The sequence below is a fragment of the Ictalurus punctatus genome, chromosome 19, assembly GCF_001660625.3.
Source record: "Ictalurus punctatus breed USDA103 chromosome 19, Coco_2.0, whole genome shotgun sequence".
NCBI classification, from domain to species: Eukaryota; Metazoa; Chordata; class Actinopteri; order Siluriformes; family Ictaluridae; genus Ictalurus; species Ictalurus punctatus.
This window is the reverse complement of record NC_030434.2, coordinates 1,819,921-1,837,932: the sequence shown is the minus strand read 5'-3', so window position 1 is coordinate 1,837,932 and position 18,012 is coordinate 1,819,921. Positions and strand designations below refer to the sequence as shown.

The 18,012-nt window shown below is 39.4% G+C and overlaps 1 protein-coding gene across 1 annotated transcript in view; it reads left to right on the top strand.

Annotated features, from left to right (window-relative positions):
* Positions 1–18,012, top strand: part of snd1 (staphylococcal nuclease and tudor domain containing 1) — a 59,692-nt gene that overhangs the window by 21,613 nt on the left and 20,067 nt on the right. Inside the window, exons 11-16 of the mRNA XM_017493842.3 lie at positions 174–275; positions 7,962–8,068; positions 8,418–8,528; positions 8,768–8,840; positions 10,593–10,734; positions 12,949–13,052. Of these exons, the coding sequence (XP_017349331.1) occupies positions 174–275; positions 7,962–8,068; positions 8,418–8,528; positions 8,768–8,840; positions 10,593–10,734; positions 12,949–13,052 (639 nt within the window). The remainder of the gene's footprint in view (positions 1–173; positions 276–7,961; positions 8,069–8,417; positions 8,529–8,767; positions 8,841–10,592; positions 10,735–12,948; positions 13,053–18,012) is intronic.

The following is an 18,012-nucleotide window of genomic DNA, read 5'->3' as shown; positions in this document are numbered from 1 at the left end:
CACTACATTCTGCTTTTGGACCAGGTTTGTGTCTGGAATTTTGAATTTGTGCATAACTTGAATTTGAGTGGGGTTTTTTTCTTTTTTTTTTCCATGGCTTGGAAAAAGATTGCTTGTTTTTCTTTCTTCTTTTCTCTCCATCTTAACCACCTCCCTCCCTTTCGTTTCCACAGGAGAAGAATAAGGACAAAGACAAGCGCTTCCGTCCTCTTTATGACATTCCCTACATGTTTGAGGCCAGAGAATTCCTGAGAAAGAAGCTGATCGGAAAGAAGGTAATGTCTTTAAAATGGAACCGGAACCCCGCGTTAATTCATTCAGTTCATGTGGCTGTCTAGATTTACAGCTCTTAATCTTCAGATATCTATAAACCTGCTCTGTAACCTTCAGATGTCCATCTAGATAAAGCTAGCGATAAGCCCATGCTTTGGTAGGCACACATTTAAAGACCAGCCTCAGTTAAATAATTGAAAATTGTAATGAAAACCAATATCTCTCATCACATAATGTTTGTGGGGGTGGAGGGGTAAAGATTTTTTTTTTCCACATTGAGTATATCAAACCTCATCAGTAATTTTACCTAATCTCTATTGTTCGAGGTGTAATACACATTCTGCTGATTCAAAAACTTATAAACTTGTGACGGGTAACCGTTTATTCAGAATATGTTTTCAGTTACACAAACACTTTACCTTAGAAACAGGAGTTGTGCTGCAGAAGACTGAACTGATGAGAAATCAAGAGTGTTTAATTATAGAAGATTGTGACATCTGTTTAAGATGAGAAACAGCAGCGTGTGAAAGGGCTGTGTCTCTTAATTCAATGTGATAAGGCAGAGGTTCTCAACCTTTTTAACTAAAGCCTCCCCTATCATGTGGCCCGCCTCCAACCCACCCCCCACCCACCCACATTGGAGGAGACCAGGTATAATGAGTATATATATATATATATATATATATATATATATATATATATATATATATATATATATATATATATATATATTAAAAAAAAACCTAATCTATAATCTCTTTTTGATTGATAGATTTTTTTTGTGTGTTTATGTACTTTTAATTATTTTTCATAACTTTTATGATTTTTTAAAATAACTTTTATAAAACTATATAATGGACAGGTGTGGGACATGAATAATCTAAAATGTTTCTGAACACTATAACTACTTTGAACGAGAGAACTAGGCTGTAATAACATGGACTATTTTACATGTAAAACATGTTGCATTATATTCATCTTCTAAAAACATTCGCATAAGAACAGAGCAGATGCAGAGAGAGGTGAGAGTGCAGCAGGAAAGCAAGACCTTGTGCTTGCAGGACAGTACTGGTGTTATTTGGAAAGTCACCAAGGTTTGTCCGAAAAGTCGCTAGATTTGTTTTTTGTTTGTGTGGGGTTTTTTTGTTGTTTGTTGTTTTTTTTTTTAAAGTCGTTAAAGGGGTCTGAAAAGGCCATACGTTGGCAACACTGGTCTGCAGTGACAGCTAGATAAAAGGCAGGATAAGCTCCGCCTACCCCCAGCAAAAAGAAAATACAGAAGGAGAGGGAACGTGGAGTTTTTCATTTATGCACATTCTATTTGAAAAGTAATAAAATACACAGAGTACCCAAATTAAGCCTGTGTGGGTTTTTTTCTTTCTTTCTTAAACACCTTGCGCAACCCTTCCGATCTCTCTGTGCCCCAAAGAGAACCACTGTGATAAGTTATTTTATTTCTAAACAGTTAGTTAGGTGGTGTTTACAGTGGATTTTTTTTGGTACATCTGTGGTATATATATTTTGTTTTTACGGAAGCATAGTTTGTGAAATACCAGAGTCATGGAAATATTTTAACATATTTTTATTTAGTCATGGGTTTGGGGAGTCACCGTTTTCCCCACCTGAGTGAAGTTTTATGTGTCATCATTCATCGGTGTGCTTTCAGGTTTGAGTTGCACATACATAGCAATACTTCAAACAAAGACCAATAATTGCTGTTGCTTAGTTATTACTTGGTTATTTTTACCGACTACAGAGTGGCCAGGTCTGTGTTGCAAAAACAAACCAATGGCCATTAATCAGTATTAACCCAATGAATCAGTAAAAGCAACCCCAAAATCCACCTTTACACAGACAGATGGGAGAGAAAGAAATAGTGAGACCGTTTTAATTGTGAGTTAAGTGAGAATTGATCAGCTTCTTTTGGTTGTACATTCATGCCATTTCTGTTACCATGCAAAAGTCCAGGATGAAGAAACGTTAATTAATTTTCAAGTAGCTTGGGTATGCGTTCCCATTGTAACTGTGCAGTGGTCGGCAGGAGGCAAGTTTAAGGGAAATCGTGTGTTTGTAATGTAGGGCCTCATTAAATTGTAATGGTGGGCTTCAAATCAGGTTTATGGCTAGAGATTTAAAATGTACAAGCTAATAAATTCTGACTGTAGGGCCATATTAATATAGGAGATGGCTGTAAGGCACAGATATAATATAATACAAGTATGGCAGGAACATGTATGGCAGGAACATTTAAATGTTGACGTTTTACAGGAATAGGTACATAATGTGGCAGTGCTGACTGAGTTTCTGAGTGATGTAAAGAGCATTAATTCCCATGCACCTACTGCAGTCTTAAATCAGAAAGTGGGAATTATAAAAGAACTGTATTTGCCATTTTTATTTATTTATTTTTTGTCAATGCTTATTTCAAGGGTACTCTACTCACTAAGCCAGCAGGGCCAGGTCGATCCTGCTCATGGTCTGATTTATTTGTCATTACGCTCATACTGCAGCACAGCAATCAAAAAAGGAGAAGGGAGGAGGGAACACTTTTAAGCAACTAAAGCTTGCATTTCAGCTGTTGCAGTCCTCTCGGCTTTTTCAGTTCACATTCACTCTCTCTGAAGCAGTAAGCTGAGACTGAGAGAGAGAGAGAGAAAGAAAGAAACAGCTTGGTAATACACACAGTGCAGATAGCTGTACCACGTTAATTAGCTCATCCCCAAACACTCCTGCTGCAGACTTCCTCTAAACCATGACCCCATCTGCTATGATCTGTTACCAAAACACCTTATTGTAGAAAGATTTATTTTGTGCACATGGGAGTTTACTTGTGACATTATGCAGTAAACCCAGACAGTTTTTTATGTTTCTGTTTGATTCATTTTGTTGTTGCTAGGACACTGGAGTATGTGTATGCCAAGGGCATTTAACTGCAATGCGAGAGACACTTGCGCCTCTCTGGCTGCCTTGGTAACGGCAGTGACAAAATCTGATAAACTCCAGTGCCCTCCAGTACAGTCCCGTAACGTTCTTCCTCCAGCACAACAGTTTTTATCTGTTTTGAGAAGTTTCTGTTTGTTGCTTACATAACGATTGAAATAAAACCCCAATTTTGAATAAGTTGAGACAGTATGGAAAATGCAAATAAACAAACAAAAAATGTCATTTGAAAATTCACTTCACCCTTTACTGTATTGAAAACAAATTATTTGGTATTTTACTTTGTGAACTTAATTTATTTTTGAAAATATAAACTCATTTCAAATCTGATGATTGCAACACACTCCAAAAAAGTGGGGACAGTCGACGGTTTACCCCCGTGTAACATCACCTTTTCTTTTAATAACACTTATTAAACGTTTAGCGAGGAATTTTCCCCCCGTTCATCCATTATACATTTCTTCAGCTGCAGAACTGTACAGGGCCTTCGTTGCCTTATTTTGTGCTTCATAATGCACCACACATTCACAATGTGAGACAGGTCAGGACTGCAGCAGGCCACGCTCGCACCCGCACTCTCTGTTTACGCAACCATGCGCTTGTAATCCGGGCAGAATGTGGTGCGGCGTTGTCCTGCTCTGGAAGGCAGCATATGTTGCTCTAAAATGTGTACATATCTTTTTGCATTAATGCTGCCCTCACAGATATGCAAGTTACCCATACCATGGGCGCTGACACGCTCCCATGCCATGACAGACGCTGGATTTTGGACCTGACGCTGATAACAGCTCGGATGGTCCTTTTCTCTTATATTGTGCACTGTAGAAGGTGGAATGCCCAAAATCCTATCGATTTGTCTTTGGGGAAGGTTTATCTTCCAAAAAAAAACAAAAACAACTGTACAGTTGATTTAGTTAAAACATAATTAGGTAAGATAAATACCTTGTCTTTTTAAGTTTTTTTTTTTTTTGTTTAAATACAAGTCAAAGTACGTTTACAAATCACTCGTCTTTTTATTAGCATTTTCTATACTGTCCCAACTTTTTCGAAATTGGGGTTGTATGCAAAACTAACTATTTCACATTGTGAGCTTTGTTGTGAAATGGAAGAGGTTCTTAATTATAGTGTTCCTTGATTTTATTCAGTAACTGTGCTTATGCCATGGTTCCAGTAGGCTGAAAAATTTTCATTTATTCTGAAAATTTATTCTATAATTCTCATGTCTTCCTTGCCTGGCTGTAGAGACTTTTAAGGGCTGTTGAAGAAGCTTGAGGCGGTCCTTTACTGAAAGCAAACTATGCATTCATGCTTTAGTTACCCAGGAAGAGATTATACAGAAAGGGAATGTTTCAAGCCATGCTCTGTCCTTTTGAAATAAGTGCTGAAAGGGGAAATTGGGGAAACACTTTTCATTCAAAACTACCCTCACTCAAGGCATAACCCAAAACTTTTATACAGTCCTCTCCAAAAGTATTGAACAGCAGGGCGAATTATCTTTTGATCTCAAACCCAAATGTCATCAGTGTATAGCAAAAACAAAAGAATTCAAGACGATAGATCAAGCAGAATTTCTGCTTTCATTTCCATCTACAAATTTACATCTAGATATGTTAAACAACTCAGAACATGTTTGAACCCACCCATTGTTCATGTGATATATTGAAAAGTCAAATATTGGAACATGATTCTGATGTTTCTTATTACCAGTTGTGCCCTGTTAGATCTACATTTACATTTATTCATTTAGCAGACCCGTTTATCCAAAGCGACTTACAAATGAGAAAATACAAGCGAAGCGATATCAAGCAGAGAACAATATGAGTAGTGCTACTGTACAAGATCTATAATTGAGTTCCAGAAGAAGCAATGTAGAGGTGTAAGTGCCAGAGCAAGGTTTATTTGTTTATTTATTTATTTTATGGGTTGGTTAGGTGTTCACGGAAAAGGTGGGTATTTAGCTGTTTTTTGAAGATGGTGACAGATTCTGTGGTCTGGATTGAGGTTGGAAGTTCATTCCACCACTGAGGCACAGTTAGTGTGAAGGTTCTGAAAAGGGACCTTGTGCCACACTGAGTGGGAACTACTAAGTTCCAAGGAAAACAGCAGTTGATAACAAACATTGTGAGAGCTATTTATTTATTTATTTATTTGTTTGTTTATTTAAACTCCAAAAACAACAGTCTGTGACACCACCACCACGATTAACCTCTACCAAATTATGGAGAAAGACGGGCTCTGCTCATGATCCAGAACATACAAGCTCATCGGTCAAGCACGGTGGAAGAAAGTGGAAGGTTTTAGACTGGCCAAGTCAATCATGTATATATTGTAGCTAGCAAGTTTGCAAATCCAGATCTTCATCAAAGACATAAGTAAACGTCTGTTGAAAAGTACATCTGTCCTCACATAGTGGCTCTTGTATGTGTATATGAGTATACTGCAAGTGTTTGTTGAATAGCACTCCACTAATATGAAGTGGGTCATTCTGGCTGAGCTTCAGAGAATTACAACCTTGTGCAACTCCAGCAGCTCACTTTTAGTCCATGAAATATTGCAGCCTCTCCTCAGTGTGTCCAACCAAAGTGCATTAGATAATTCTCTCCGGGACGAAATGCATGAATCAGCCGCACCTGCACTCGAATATTGATTTAACCTGTGCTGTCTTGGTGACGTAGACAAGCAGCTCAAAAGCCTATGCTCACTGAATTGGGCCATAATCCCAACATCCCTTATATAAAAAGGCTGTTCAAGGGATTTTTGCATTTGATTTATATTAAACAAACAGAAAATGCATTCTCAAATCGAGCAACATTTTTCATGGGATTATCTATAGAGAACATTGAAGAAAAAAAAAATCTTAATGTTTGAGTTGTCTTCTAAACTTTAATGCCATGGTTCAGCATTCAAATGCAAGTTTGATGTAACAGTTTGTAACCGGGGTTCAAAAGTGAAGCTTTTTTTAAAACCTCACCCATTCACATGTTGGTGAATGGAACACAAGCCATCTCTACAATTTAATTTGAATAGTGTTGTCATTTTATCATTCTGTAATTTCAGTTGACTGATATCTCCCCCAATATTTTTTCCTTATGATAAATAGAAGGGCATGGTTGATGAGATGATTGACAGTTTGGGGGTGGGCTGAAATGAATCTCCAGCCTCATGAATGTGCACACAGGTTCTAACGTGCCTGAAGCGCTTACTCCGGTTACTCCCAGAGTACGTTTTCTGCACTGTACGTGCGTTATGTAACTTTCTGTCTTTTTACCGAAGATTTACTTCGGTGTTGATTTGACAGTTCTGTAGCAAAGCCATGTCTTGTTCTTCTGTAAAACTGCTCTAACAGACCGAGCGAAAAGCAGTAGTACTTACAGAGTGTTGAACAAAGTTGCAGTGCTATTAGAACAGTCCAATCTGAGTAGCTTCAGTAGAACAGTGCTGGTTCCTGTCTGCTAGGTGCCTCTGGGTATTTCTGAAACAAGTTTCAGATTAATTAGTATCATGGGAATAAATGGCTCTCCAAGACTTGCTGTGTTGGAAAATGAACTTTTAGGTGGACATTTAGTGAAAGTTTATTTATTTAATCTGTTGACTGATTTTGCTCTCTCTTTGTCTCATCGCTTCCTTTATCTTATACCTTTCTTCTCTTGAGGGTAATCTGTTGGCTTTTGTTCCTCTTGCCCCCTTTTTTTTTCTCATTGAGGGTCGCTTCCCCTAATCTTGTTGTCTCCACCCTGGAGCGCAGAGCACTCATCGTTTTTACCGATGGAGATTGAGAGAGACAAAAAAAATCTTTTCTTTTTGAGAAAATGTATCATACGTTGTTGAGACTCAGTGATCCACAAAGCTGTTTCTGTTCGAGAACAAGTGTCTCTACGGCGCATTCTCTGTGCAATTGTAATCACTGTAAGTAATAAATAAATCAATGCATGTAATAAATCTGTTGTGACAGTAGAGGATCCGTCTCCGCACACCCACAGCACTGCAGGGGAGTGAGACGAGCAGGCATCAGAATAATTGAAGCGATCGTGTCCTCGCTTTGAATACCTGTGTTTGCACAGTGTTAATGAGGAAAACCAGGAGGCTGCTTAACCCCTGTCTGAGCCTATGATGGCCTCTGTGAGAGAGGGAGGGAGATGGATTCTGACACAGGAACTATTTAGACCACTGTTTTGTTTTGGGATTTTTTCCTTCTAAAAGGACTTTATTGTTGTGACAGTAACCATGTCATTCATTTATGGCTGGGACTTTTTGGTTGTTTGGTATTTGCAAGCACTGCGTGATACAGTGGTTTTGGTTAAGAGTGAGTCTTTGTGAAGTGCTCCATGTAGATGGTCTTAGTCAAACCCCCCCACCCCCCACGCCCCTTTCGATGTATGATTAGTGTTGCTCTGCAGAGATCTACAGCTTAGCTAGACATAATGAACTCTGACTGAGATTGACCTGGGAAAAGTAGCCAGCAGGAGCACTATCCATTATCAGGGTGTGTATTGATCCCTTCAGTTAATGTGTAGTCCTTCATGGGGAAATTTGCAAAAATATTGAAATGTTTTGTTTATTTATTTATTTGTTTGTTTCCTTTTTTATTGGATGTAGTGCTGTCAGATTTAGTTCATGGGTCATGAAGCAGTTGAACATTTGTATGTTCCTATCTCTGTATTCAGAACTGATAATAGGTGTGTGGTTGCTTGGTATGTTGTTTTATATTTGCAGATTATGTGACTGAGTGATTTTCCGTGTGCTCTCAGGTCAACGTCACTGTCGATTACATCAGAGCCGCCACCACAAGCACAGAGACGGGGCCTATTCCTGCCTTTCCAGAACGCACCTGTGCAACTGTGACCATTGGAGGAATGTAAGTACAGCTGCAGAGTCAGCGATTTTTGATGGAACGATGATGATCTGTGTTTTTGAATAGAAGATCATACCTAAAGCTCAGTTTTTCTATTGCTCATACTTTCACGTAGTTCTCTGGAGCGTGTGCATGTATAAACTCTCCTCATAAGTGTTCCAATAATGTGTAAATTTAAAAACATCACACAGTACCAGCCAATAACTCTCTTGCTGTCCCAGTGTATGTATAGCAAGTTGACACGTTCTTGTACAAATTACAATTGTATTATTGTATTTTATTAGCTTTTAAACATGTAAATCTGCCCACTCTCACAGGAGCATTTATTATTTTTCGTTCACACTCTCTGTAGAAATATAGCTGAGGCTCTGGTCAGTAAAGGTCTTGCTACAGTAATCAGATATCGTCAGGATGATGATCAGAGGTCCTCGCACTACGACGAGTTACTGGCTGCAGAAGCACGGTAAGAGCAGACCTGTACCTCAACCCTAGGACTAGCCTCAAGCACTTTAAAAGTCTTTTCAGCATTATGTTGTTAGTCTACTTTAGATTTTTTTTCTTCTTTTTCCCTTGAGCTTTTCCCCAGGCCTACAGTGTTTTTAAGTGCTTAAGCTCTAAAGGAATTCTCCAATCTTTGCTCATATAGACCCATATTAACACTTGTGATGACTGGCATTATGCCGCTTGCTTGAATCATTGCAGGGCCATCAAGAATGGGAAAGGGCTCCACAGCAAGAAGGAGGTCCCCATCCACCGAGTGGCCGACATTTCTGGGGTAAGTGTGCTTTTTAGATGACTAAAATTTTGGATTCCCATAGACATACACAGAGAGCTCAATATTAGCTGTTTTCTGCTATGGTTCTGCTTGCTTCTCATATATACATTGCATATAGATTTAAAAAAAATAAATAAAAAAAATTGTCCTTCCACCTCTTCATTTTCTCACTGCAATGAGTGTCACAGCTGTGGGATATTTCCAGCTGGAGTGGGTGGCTCTCTTTGGCCCAGGCTGTCTCACAGGAAGCAGTTTCACTTAAATTAAGCTGGCATACCCAGTCTTTCAGCAGCTGCGTACTTCTCTATAAAACCACTAGCTGTCAGACTTGGGATGATGCACAAGTAATAACTGAAATTGTATATATAGTGCCCTCTACCAATATTGGCACCCATGGTAAATACGAGTAAAGAAGGCTGTGAAAAATTGCCTATTGTTTTAACCTTTTGATCTTTTCACAAAAATACTCTGCTCTCATGGATATCAACACAACTGCAAACACAACACAAGTTTATCCAAAAAATATATCTTTGTTAAATATATGTGTGCAACTGTTATTGGCACTGTACCCTTTTCACTTTTCCATTCAAAGACTAACCGCAAAGACTGATTTATTTGTAAGTGTGTTTTATTCACCAGTTAGTTGGACTCTGGGTATTAACAATACCACTTATAACATTTATCTTTATTGAATCCTCGTCATTGTTGACTGCAATTCAAATTTTACATCAGATTACTATGGTTTGTATTTCTGAATTTACTTTAAATTACAATGGTTTATTCTAAGAGAATGGACTAAGCAGGTTGTGTTATACCCTCAAATGCAGACTAGTAAGGAAAAACGGTCAGAAATCAGTTTGTGAGAAGTCCATGTTAATGTTCTTAACATTACTGTATTCCAGCGGGCTGGCTTCGTTGAGTAGGAAAGTTGCATATCACTGACTGAAGCAGCATAGTGAATATTCATGCATAAAACTACGAATGCAGCACAGTTTATCAGATTCTTTACAACCGCAAGTTATAAGCTAACAATTAAACTTACTGGGTAACCATTAATTAATTAATTGACTTACTGGGTAATTAATAATGTTCAAATAGTGCAACAACATACCAGCCTGACTTGTCTGATGTCTCATATGTGTCGTGAAACGTAGAACTCCCCTTTGTTCTTTTTCACGTTCCCTTTTTGAAAATTCTATTTAAATTAATTCAAAACTAGTGTACATGATAATTGTGTCTGTGCACAACACCATGAAGTTATCAAGATGTACGATGTGATATAGAAGTATATACATCAGCTGTTAGTGTTGCTGAAATTCTCCCCTCCGCCTCCCACCCATGCTCACCTCTCTGGCCACACTCAGATAAAGTAATGTTCACTAAGCAGGTACACAAATAATTACCTGATAATGTGACCGAGGTCTAAGACATCCCGCACTACATTTGTATTTGCATCTAAATTGCCATTTTAGTCTTGGCCTCTGAACTCCTTAACAGCCAGATTTGTCACCTTGAACAAGCCTTAAATGGCAATTAGGGATCCTTTTGTAATAAGGAAATTTTTATGCATATGTAGCATATGGAAAAAATCAGGCCTACTGTGAAGCAGATCTTGGAAAGTCATTGAAATGCTGTCCACAAGGTGTTAGTGTACGCCTTGCCATGGTATACACATTACCCCTAGTATCCCTAGGCAGTAATGAAGGCCTACAAGGTAGAAGTAAACAAACCTTTTTATGTTTCTCTCCATAGGAGACCCAGAAAGCCAAGCAGTTCCTTCCATTCTTGCAGAGAGCTGGCCGCTCTGAGGCTGTGGTCGAGTATGTTTTCAGTGGCTCCAGGCTGAAACTTTACATGCCCAAAGAGACATGCCTCATAACCTTCCTGCTTGCCGGTAAGATTATATATGTGTATAATACAGTCCCCGCCAAAACTGTTGGAGTTAGGTTTTTTTTTGTTGTTGTTGTTGTTTGCTGTAGACTGAATCAGACCACCCAATATGTAGGTGAGCAAAAATATTGGAACATGTGAATGTCAGGTGTTTCTTGTTATCCAGGTGTGTCCTGTTAGATTGATTTGTTTAAACAATAAATAGCTCTTGGTTTTAGTCTTCAGTTTGACCTGTGAAAACTGCATTTGTTGTTAAAAAGGATAAACCAACATGAAGATTAGAGAGGAGCTGTGTATGGGAGAAAAGCAAGCCATTTTGGAGCTGAGAAAAGAGGGAAAATCCATACTTGTATGTAGTTCTATATTTTAGTGAGACTTGATGGTAGGACATTTATGTAATATTTTACCTTTATTTTATGGATTCTACATAGTATAATGTAACTGCAGAATGTGCTGGAAGATGGGTTGATGCCAGAGGATAATCTCTTGTGAGCGGGATCCCAAGATTATCACAGAACCTTATTCATAGTTTCTTTTCCCTGGTGAAAGATTTGCAAAACAATGAACCACAAAACAACCCCAAAGAAAAAACAAACTGGCCTTCTGTGGTGACTCCTGTGCATTTAGATAGAAATGAAGATAGATAGAAAACATGTTTGTCTTTTTGTAAGCCAAATTCCATGTGCCTGGGAATAACATTTCTGAAGATATTAAATCCTAAACATGGCTTCACAGATAGAGGGTTTTTAATTATAAAATATTTTCGCATTCCACCAAAGTAAATATTTAACAAGCAGCGAATGTCTCAAGCAACAAATGTAAAAAATAAAATTCAATAATAAATAAAAATGAATGAACAATATCTGAGACATACAGGAACAAAATCTGAGACATGCAGCAACAACAGTCTGAGTTGATTGGCACATCTGAACAAATTCTGGGCCAACAAGCTGAACGTCTTGTCAGTTTTATTAGGTATGTGCCACATATAGTTAGATTCAGCTCAAGAAAGTGTGGAGCAGTCTGGAAGAAGACTTGAAAAGAGTCTTTGCTGAGGTTTGCCAAGGTCAATGAATCACATGTTGTGACACATTGGAGAGGGCATGTCGACAGTGTCTGAATTGTTTGAGGCTGCCAATAAAAGACCAGAGTCTGCCAAGTACAAACCTACAGTAGTGAGACTTGAGGGGAAATGAATTAATAGTCGTAAGGTTACAAGTATTGTAGCCGCTAGCCTGACCGCTAATCGGTTTGGGACTTGTGACTTGAGCCCATATTTATCTGTGCTGTTTTGACCAATAAGCAGCTTTTCTGTGTTGGTTTTTGGACTGTGAATTCTAGCCAAGCCCTCCGTGTGATGGGAACGGCATCTTGAGTGTAAATGGTGATTGTGAGTTTACGTGACTCGAAAGGTGTTTCCAAGAGGCGTTCGCATGAGGGTGGTAAATGCAAGGAACTTCAGAGCCTTCTAACCCTAAGGGAAGAGAATCATACTGCCAATACAAAATTAATATTAACATTCAAGCAGGTTGACAACGGTGACTGTCGGTACAGCAACAATCACGCAGCAAAGCTAGCAAAACAAGCAAGAATTGAGCCGAGGTCTGGTTTTTGCCTTCCCATTGGTCAAGTCCTGTCAACCAGTTAATGGTGATTTGCCACGGGGATCCAAGTACAGGACTAGAGCCAGAGACAGAAGAGCAAGCAAACAATAGAGGAAAAAATAGCAGAGCAGACTGACGCGTAACAGATGTGAGCACTCTGTGTACGAAGTGGCTCCAGATGTCTACAGCTACATGACATGTCTCTTCAGACCTAAATTTACAAGGTGGTGCTCCATGTTGTTTGTGGCTCTTCTCTTATGGGTGCTATGAGGAAAAGATTTTCCTTGAACAGAACTAGCAATCATCAGTGCTTTACATGGGTGCATTGTTTTTGTTACCACAAAGACACTAGTTGTCGTGATCTTTGGGCCACTGTAAAAAATAAATGCTTGTAAGTAGTTTATACACAGTTAAAATGAATGAAAATCGGATCAAAATGAATAGCGGGTAATTGACCTTTTTCTCCAAAAACTAGGGCATTTTGATTTTTAAAGGCGTGCAGGTCTTTATAGAATTGCTTGAATCTTCAGGTGTCTGGCTTAAGCTGCCATGCCTTTTCTTTCTGTGGCTGTTTCTGTCATTTGAGCTTTGGTCCTGATCTGTGCTGGGTGCAGGTATTGAGTGCCCACGAGGGTCCCGAAACATACCAGGTGGTACGCCTGAGCCATTCAGTGAGGAGGCCACACTCTTCACCAAGGAGCTTGTGCTACAGAGAGAGGTAAGATCCCTTAGTTGTATTTTTCTACTCCACAACATGTTTGCTCCTGGCTATTGGTACCAATATGGTGCCTGAACAGTATACAAGTCTTAATATGGTCACACTTGAATTTGCTGTTTAAATTTTTGGATTCTCTCTCTGTAATTATTGTGTGTGTGTGTGTGTGTGTGTGTGTGTGTGTGTGTGTGTGTGTGTGTAAAGAAACAAAAAAACAGTTATAAATAAATTATTTTTTATTTATTTATTTATTTATTTATTTATTTATTTATTTATTTATTTATTTAAGTATTCAACTCCCCTCAGGTTATTGTGTTATAGATTTAATCTAAAATGAATTACATTAATTTTGTCCATTAATCCACACACCATTATAAACCATAATGCTGAGCAAAAACAAATTTTTAGGATGGTTTTGCTCATTTATTTTTTAAAAAATGTAGCGCTGTCATTAGTATTCAGAGCCTTTCCTGAGTTCTCTGTGGCAGCACCTTTGGCAGCACTTACAGCTTTAATCTTCATTGGCTAAGTCTCTACAAGCTTTACACACCTGGATTTGAGTAGTTTCTCCCATTCTCCCTGACAGATCCTCTCCAGCTCAATCAAATTGAACAGGGAGCGTCTGTGTTCGAGATGCTTTATGGCAGGGGTGTTAAACTCGGATCCAGTGTTGTCTTGGCTGAATGCTTCGGATTGTTGTTGTGCTTAAAAGTGATCCTTTGCCACAAGCTGAGGTTGTGTACACTAGAGCAGGGTTATTTATTTATTTATTATTATTCAAGCATTTCCTTTTATTTGGCCTCATTTATCCTTGATCAGTTCCGACCAGTCTCCCGGTCCCTGGCACTGAGAAGTACCCTCATAGCTAGATGCTGCCACCACGGTGCTTCACTGTAAGGATGTTAATAGTCAGTTGATAAGCAATACCTGGTTTTGCCAGATGTAGTGCTTGGAGGTCAGCCCGGCTACTGAGTTTGGTTGGATGCCCAGCTCTAAGAAGAGTCCTGGTGGTTCTTCCATTTCACAGTGCTCAGAGGAACATTCAGTGCTTTAGTAATCGTTTTCTACCTTTACCCAGATCTGTGTCTCAACACAATTTGATTGTGGTTCTTGGACTTGCACTGTGAATTGTGAGACCTTATACACACAGGTGTGTGTGCGCCTTATGCTAATACAGCAGCCAGAACATATTATGTTATATGGTTACGCAACCACGTTCTAATCTTTAAAAGGGCTTTTCAGTAGCTCTCACATGAGATGGAAGTCGAATGAAGTTAATCGTGGGACGTGGCCTTTTTAGCTAACTTTGGAGCTCTATTTTGCAGTTAAAATGACGCCTCAGAATATGTGCCATCTCAAAAAAAAAACCTGCCCAAAACTGATACCTGAAACTATTCCAAACAAATCAGGAATTGAAAAAAGTAGTCACATGAAGAATGAGAGTTATTAACTCCAGTTAGTATGCTGTAAGCTGATGAAAAGCAGCATGATTAGGAGAACCGTGTTTTTAAAACACCCCATAGCCTCTCTTGATTTGAGATATAGAGATAAAGAGGAAGTTATTTATAGGTATTTTATGAGCAGTAGCCCATTATGTAAAATTATGTATAAAATTATTATGTACTCTGTTGAATGAACTCTTCAATAAACTGACGCATTGAATCGAGAGCCTTGTATCAAATAAATTGATACAAAACACCACATCATTACGGGTCGGTCTGTCTGTCTGTATCGTACCCTTGTGCCCCTAGTGGAAAAAAAGGTCTTTGGCGGACTGAAGCTTTTTGGCTGTGAAATGATTACTGATCAAATCAGGACTGTTTGGTCAGTCTGTCCCCATATACAGATTCTTAGACAATTGCTTTATTTCCTCGCCATTTGTCAGTGTGTTCCTCTGCAGTTCTTGGGTAATGATGAAGAGCAGACTTTGCCTGCGTGTTGCTAAGTGACTGGACAGCAAGAAATAGCGAGAAAGGTAGGGAGGGATGGATTCGACTAGGGGAGGGAGGAAGGGAGAGAGAGTGGCTTTTGGCTGTCACTGTTTGAAATATTCGTTCTTCCCCTCCACTCATCCGTTTTCTTTTCTCTCTTTAGATTCATTTTTTGCTGACCCTTTGTGTGGGTGCTGTGTTAAAGCTGAGGGCTCTAATGTATTGAGCTTAAAGTTATGATGTCTCTGCTGAACTGCTGCAGTCAGGAGGGTTTTGACAGTACCAGCGTTTTCAGTACCGAGACCAGTTGTAGTATTGCACTTTTTAATACCAAAATTATGCGGTCATAAGCTTCTCCTCAGCTAAACTAAAAGTATCACACTCCTTGTCCTTGTCATTTTATACGTTGAATGCCGAAGTGAACTCTGAATAACTTTAATGCTTCTACAATGACTAGGTTAGCTTAATGGATTATCACTGGCAACCATTCTGGGGTTAGTGTGGCTTTCCTAGCAGGATTTTTATTTATTTATTTTAGTAAGTCTCTGCGTGTTTATAATAAAGACACTTTTTATTCTGTCTTTTTCTCTCTGTAGGACGCATCTTCATCTATGTGCTGCTGTAGCGCAGGTTTAGGGAAAAAGGGCTTTTCTGTAATCTAGAGCAATCGTTTCTGGGAGTGAGTAATCCCATGCTGGTTTAGGCTAAAACAGTGGCTGACCTCTGCTGGCAGTGAGGACAATCACGCTCCCAGAGAGAAGCATCCTAATCTCTGTGTGCGCTCTCTCGTCCAAAGCCTCCCACTGTGACACTAAAGAAAGGACAAGCAGGGCTGAAAGAACTCAGTATTCCCATACTGCTCAGCTGTCAAGGGTGGCTATGAGAGAGAAAGAGAGAACGAGTGGAACAATACTCTATTAATACCATCTTGCCCAATCTTTAGCCAGCTGATTGTGATTTTACAGTCAGATGTGTTTGCGTGTGTGTGTGTTTTTGTTTTTTTAAATAGTATTGCTGTAGCTCTGTGAATACAGAAAACACGTGAACCCAGGCTATGCCAGTTAGATTTATGCCTACCTTTCACAGTGTCTCTCTCACTCTTTCTCTCTCTCTCTCGCTCTCTCTCTCACATACACTCTCTCTCTCTCTCTCTCTCTCTCTCTCTCTCTCTCTCTCTCTCTCTCTCTCACTCACACACACACACACACACACACACACACACACACACACACACACACACACACATAGAAGCACTATTCCAGTCCTTAGTAGTACATTTCTGCAGTGTCGCAGGCTAGAACACAAATTAGGCAAATATGTACTGTAACGCAGCATTATTAAAGGACGTACCAAGAGGTATGAAGAGCACTGCTTAGATGGTTAAATCTGCAGCTCTTTCAACCCTAACAAAATAAATCCATTCCTTATGCATGACAGAAGATGGTCTAGTTTGCACTTTTGTGTCACCACCAGTTGGGGGGGAGGGGGGGAGTGCACAGCAGACTGACAAACCTGTCAGACCAACTAAATAGCTATTAATGAACCCACTAGCTTGGGGGGGTTGGATGTTGTGGATGGAATTCTGTGAAATGGTGGCGTGGGCTGGTCCAGATCAAGGGGTTATTGAAATGGAATCAGCAGTGGGGTAGTGAGATAACGTAGAAACATGGAAGCATACAGTTCAACAAGAAATAATAGAATTGAGGTGGATGCAGCTAGTTGTGTAAAACTGCTAAACGTGTGTGTGTGAGAAATAAGGAAATGCATTTATTATTGCTTTGAGGTTACAAGTACGAGGCCTGTACTTTATTCGTGGAGTATTTAATTACTGGGGAAACCTGTAATTTCCATTTACATTCACTTATGTTTGATGCTTTTGTCCATACCTAATGCCTTAACCACTATGCTACCACTGGCCCGAACAGATCGTTTAAGGATGCATCTATTAGCATGCTTTGCCATTTGGGTGTCTGATGTTTCCCTTGTTTAATTAGCTGCTTGCTGCTGAAGGTAGCAGAGGGTTTGTGGAGGCCACAGTTAACACAGGCCATATGTATAAGACAAGAGATGCAAATGAGAGACAAGTTTCTCATGAGGCTAGTGCGTTCTTCATCAGAAGTTGATTAATTTTCTATACATTGCCTGATCTGTTCTTTGGCACTCGTGTGTTTTTGCAGGGTTGTGTAACTGGAGCAGAATAATGAAAATGGCAAACCATGGTCGATTGTTCGTTGCCGTTGGCCACATGTACTTGGAGGCTAGACATTTGATGCGATACCAGCACTAATGTTGCAGTCATCCTTCTTTTAACACTAGAAAACGTTCACAAAATCTGTTTGGTTTAAAAACTTTTGAGATTTATAATTACGAAATAAAGCATTATAAATGGCAGAATAGTGCTATTTAATAAGTTGACATTCTGTATCTTTAGTTTTAATACCCCCTTACCTAATCACTTCCTAATCATGAATGTGACACACACACGCGCACACACACAGAAGATGAATTTGGCATGAATGTCTGCCATCATATGAGCAAGGAGCTCTGTCCCTTTCTATAACGTTACACTGCCATAATCTGTGCAGCTTTCACTTAAAAGCACACTGGTTTTAATGCCGGACAGTTACTACTTGCTTTGAAGGGCAAAGCACAGGAGCTTATTTGTGATAAATAAAGTGATCGCCATCACTGTGGTGCAAACTGAGCAGACTTTTCACACACAGCAGTCTGTAGAATTTACTCCAGAATGGTGCAATAAAGAAAAATCATCTAGTGAGCGGCAGTTCTGCGGACGGAAACATCTTGTTGAGAGAGATGAAAGGAGAACGGACAGACTGTTTGGTGACAGAAAGACTACAGTAACTCATAATCATTCCGTATAATTGTGGTGAGCAGAAAAGCATCTCAGAATGCACATGTCAAAACTTGAGGCGGATGGGTTACATCAGCAGAAGACCACGTCGGGTTTCACTTCTGTCAGTCAGGAACAGAAAGCTAAGGCTTTAGTGGGTACAGGCTTACCAAACCTGGAG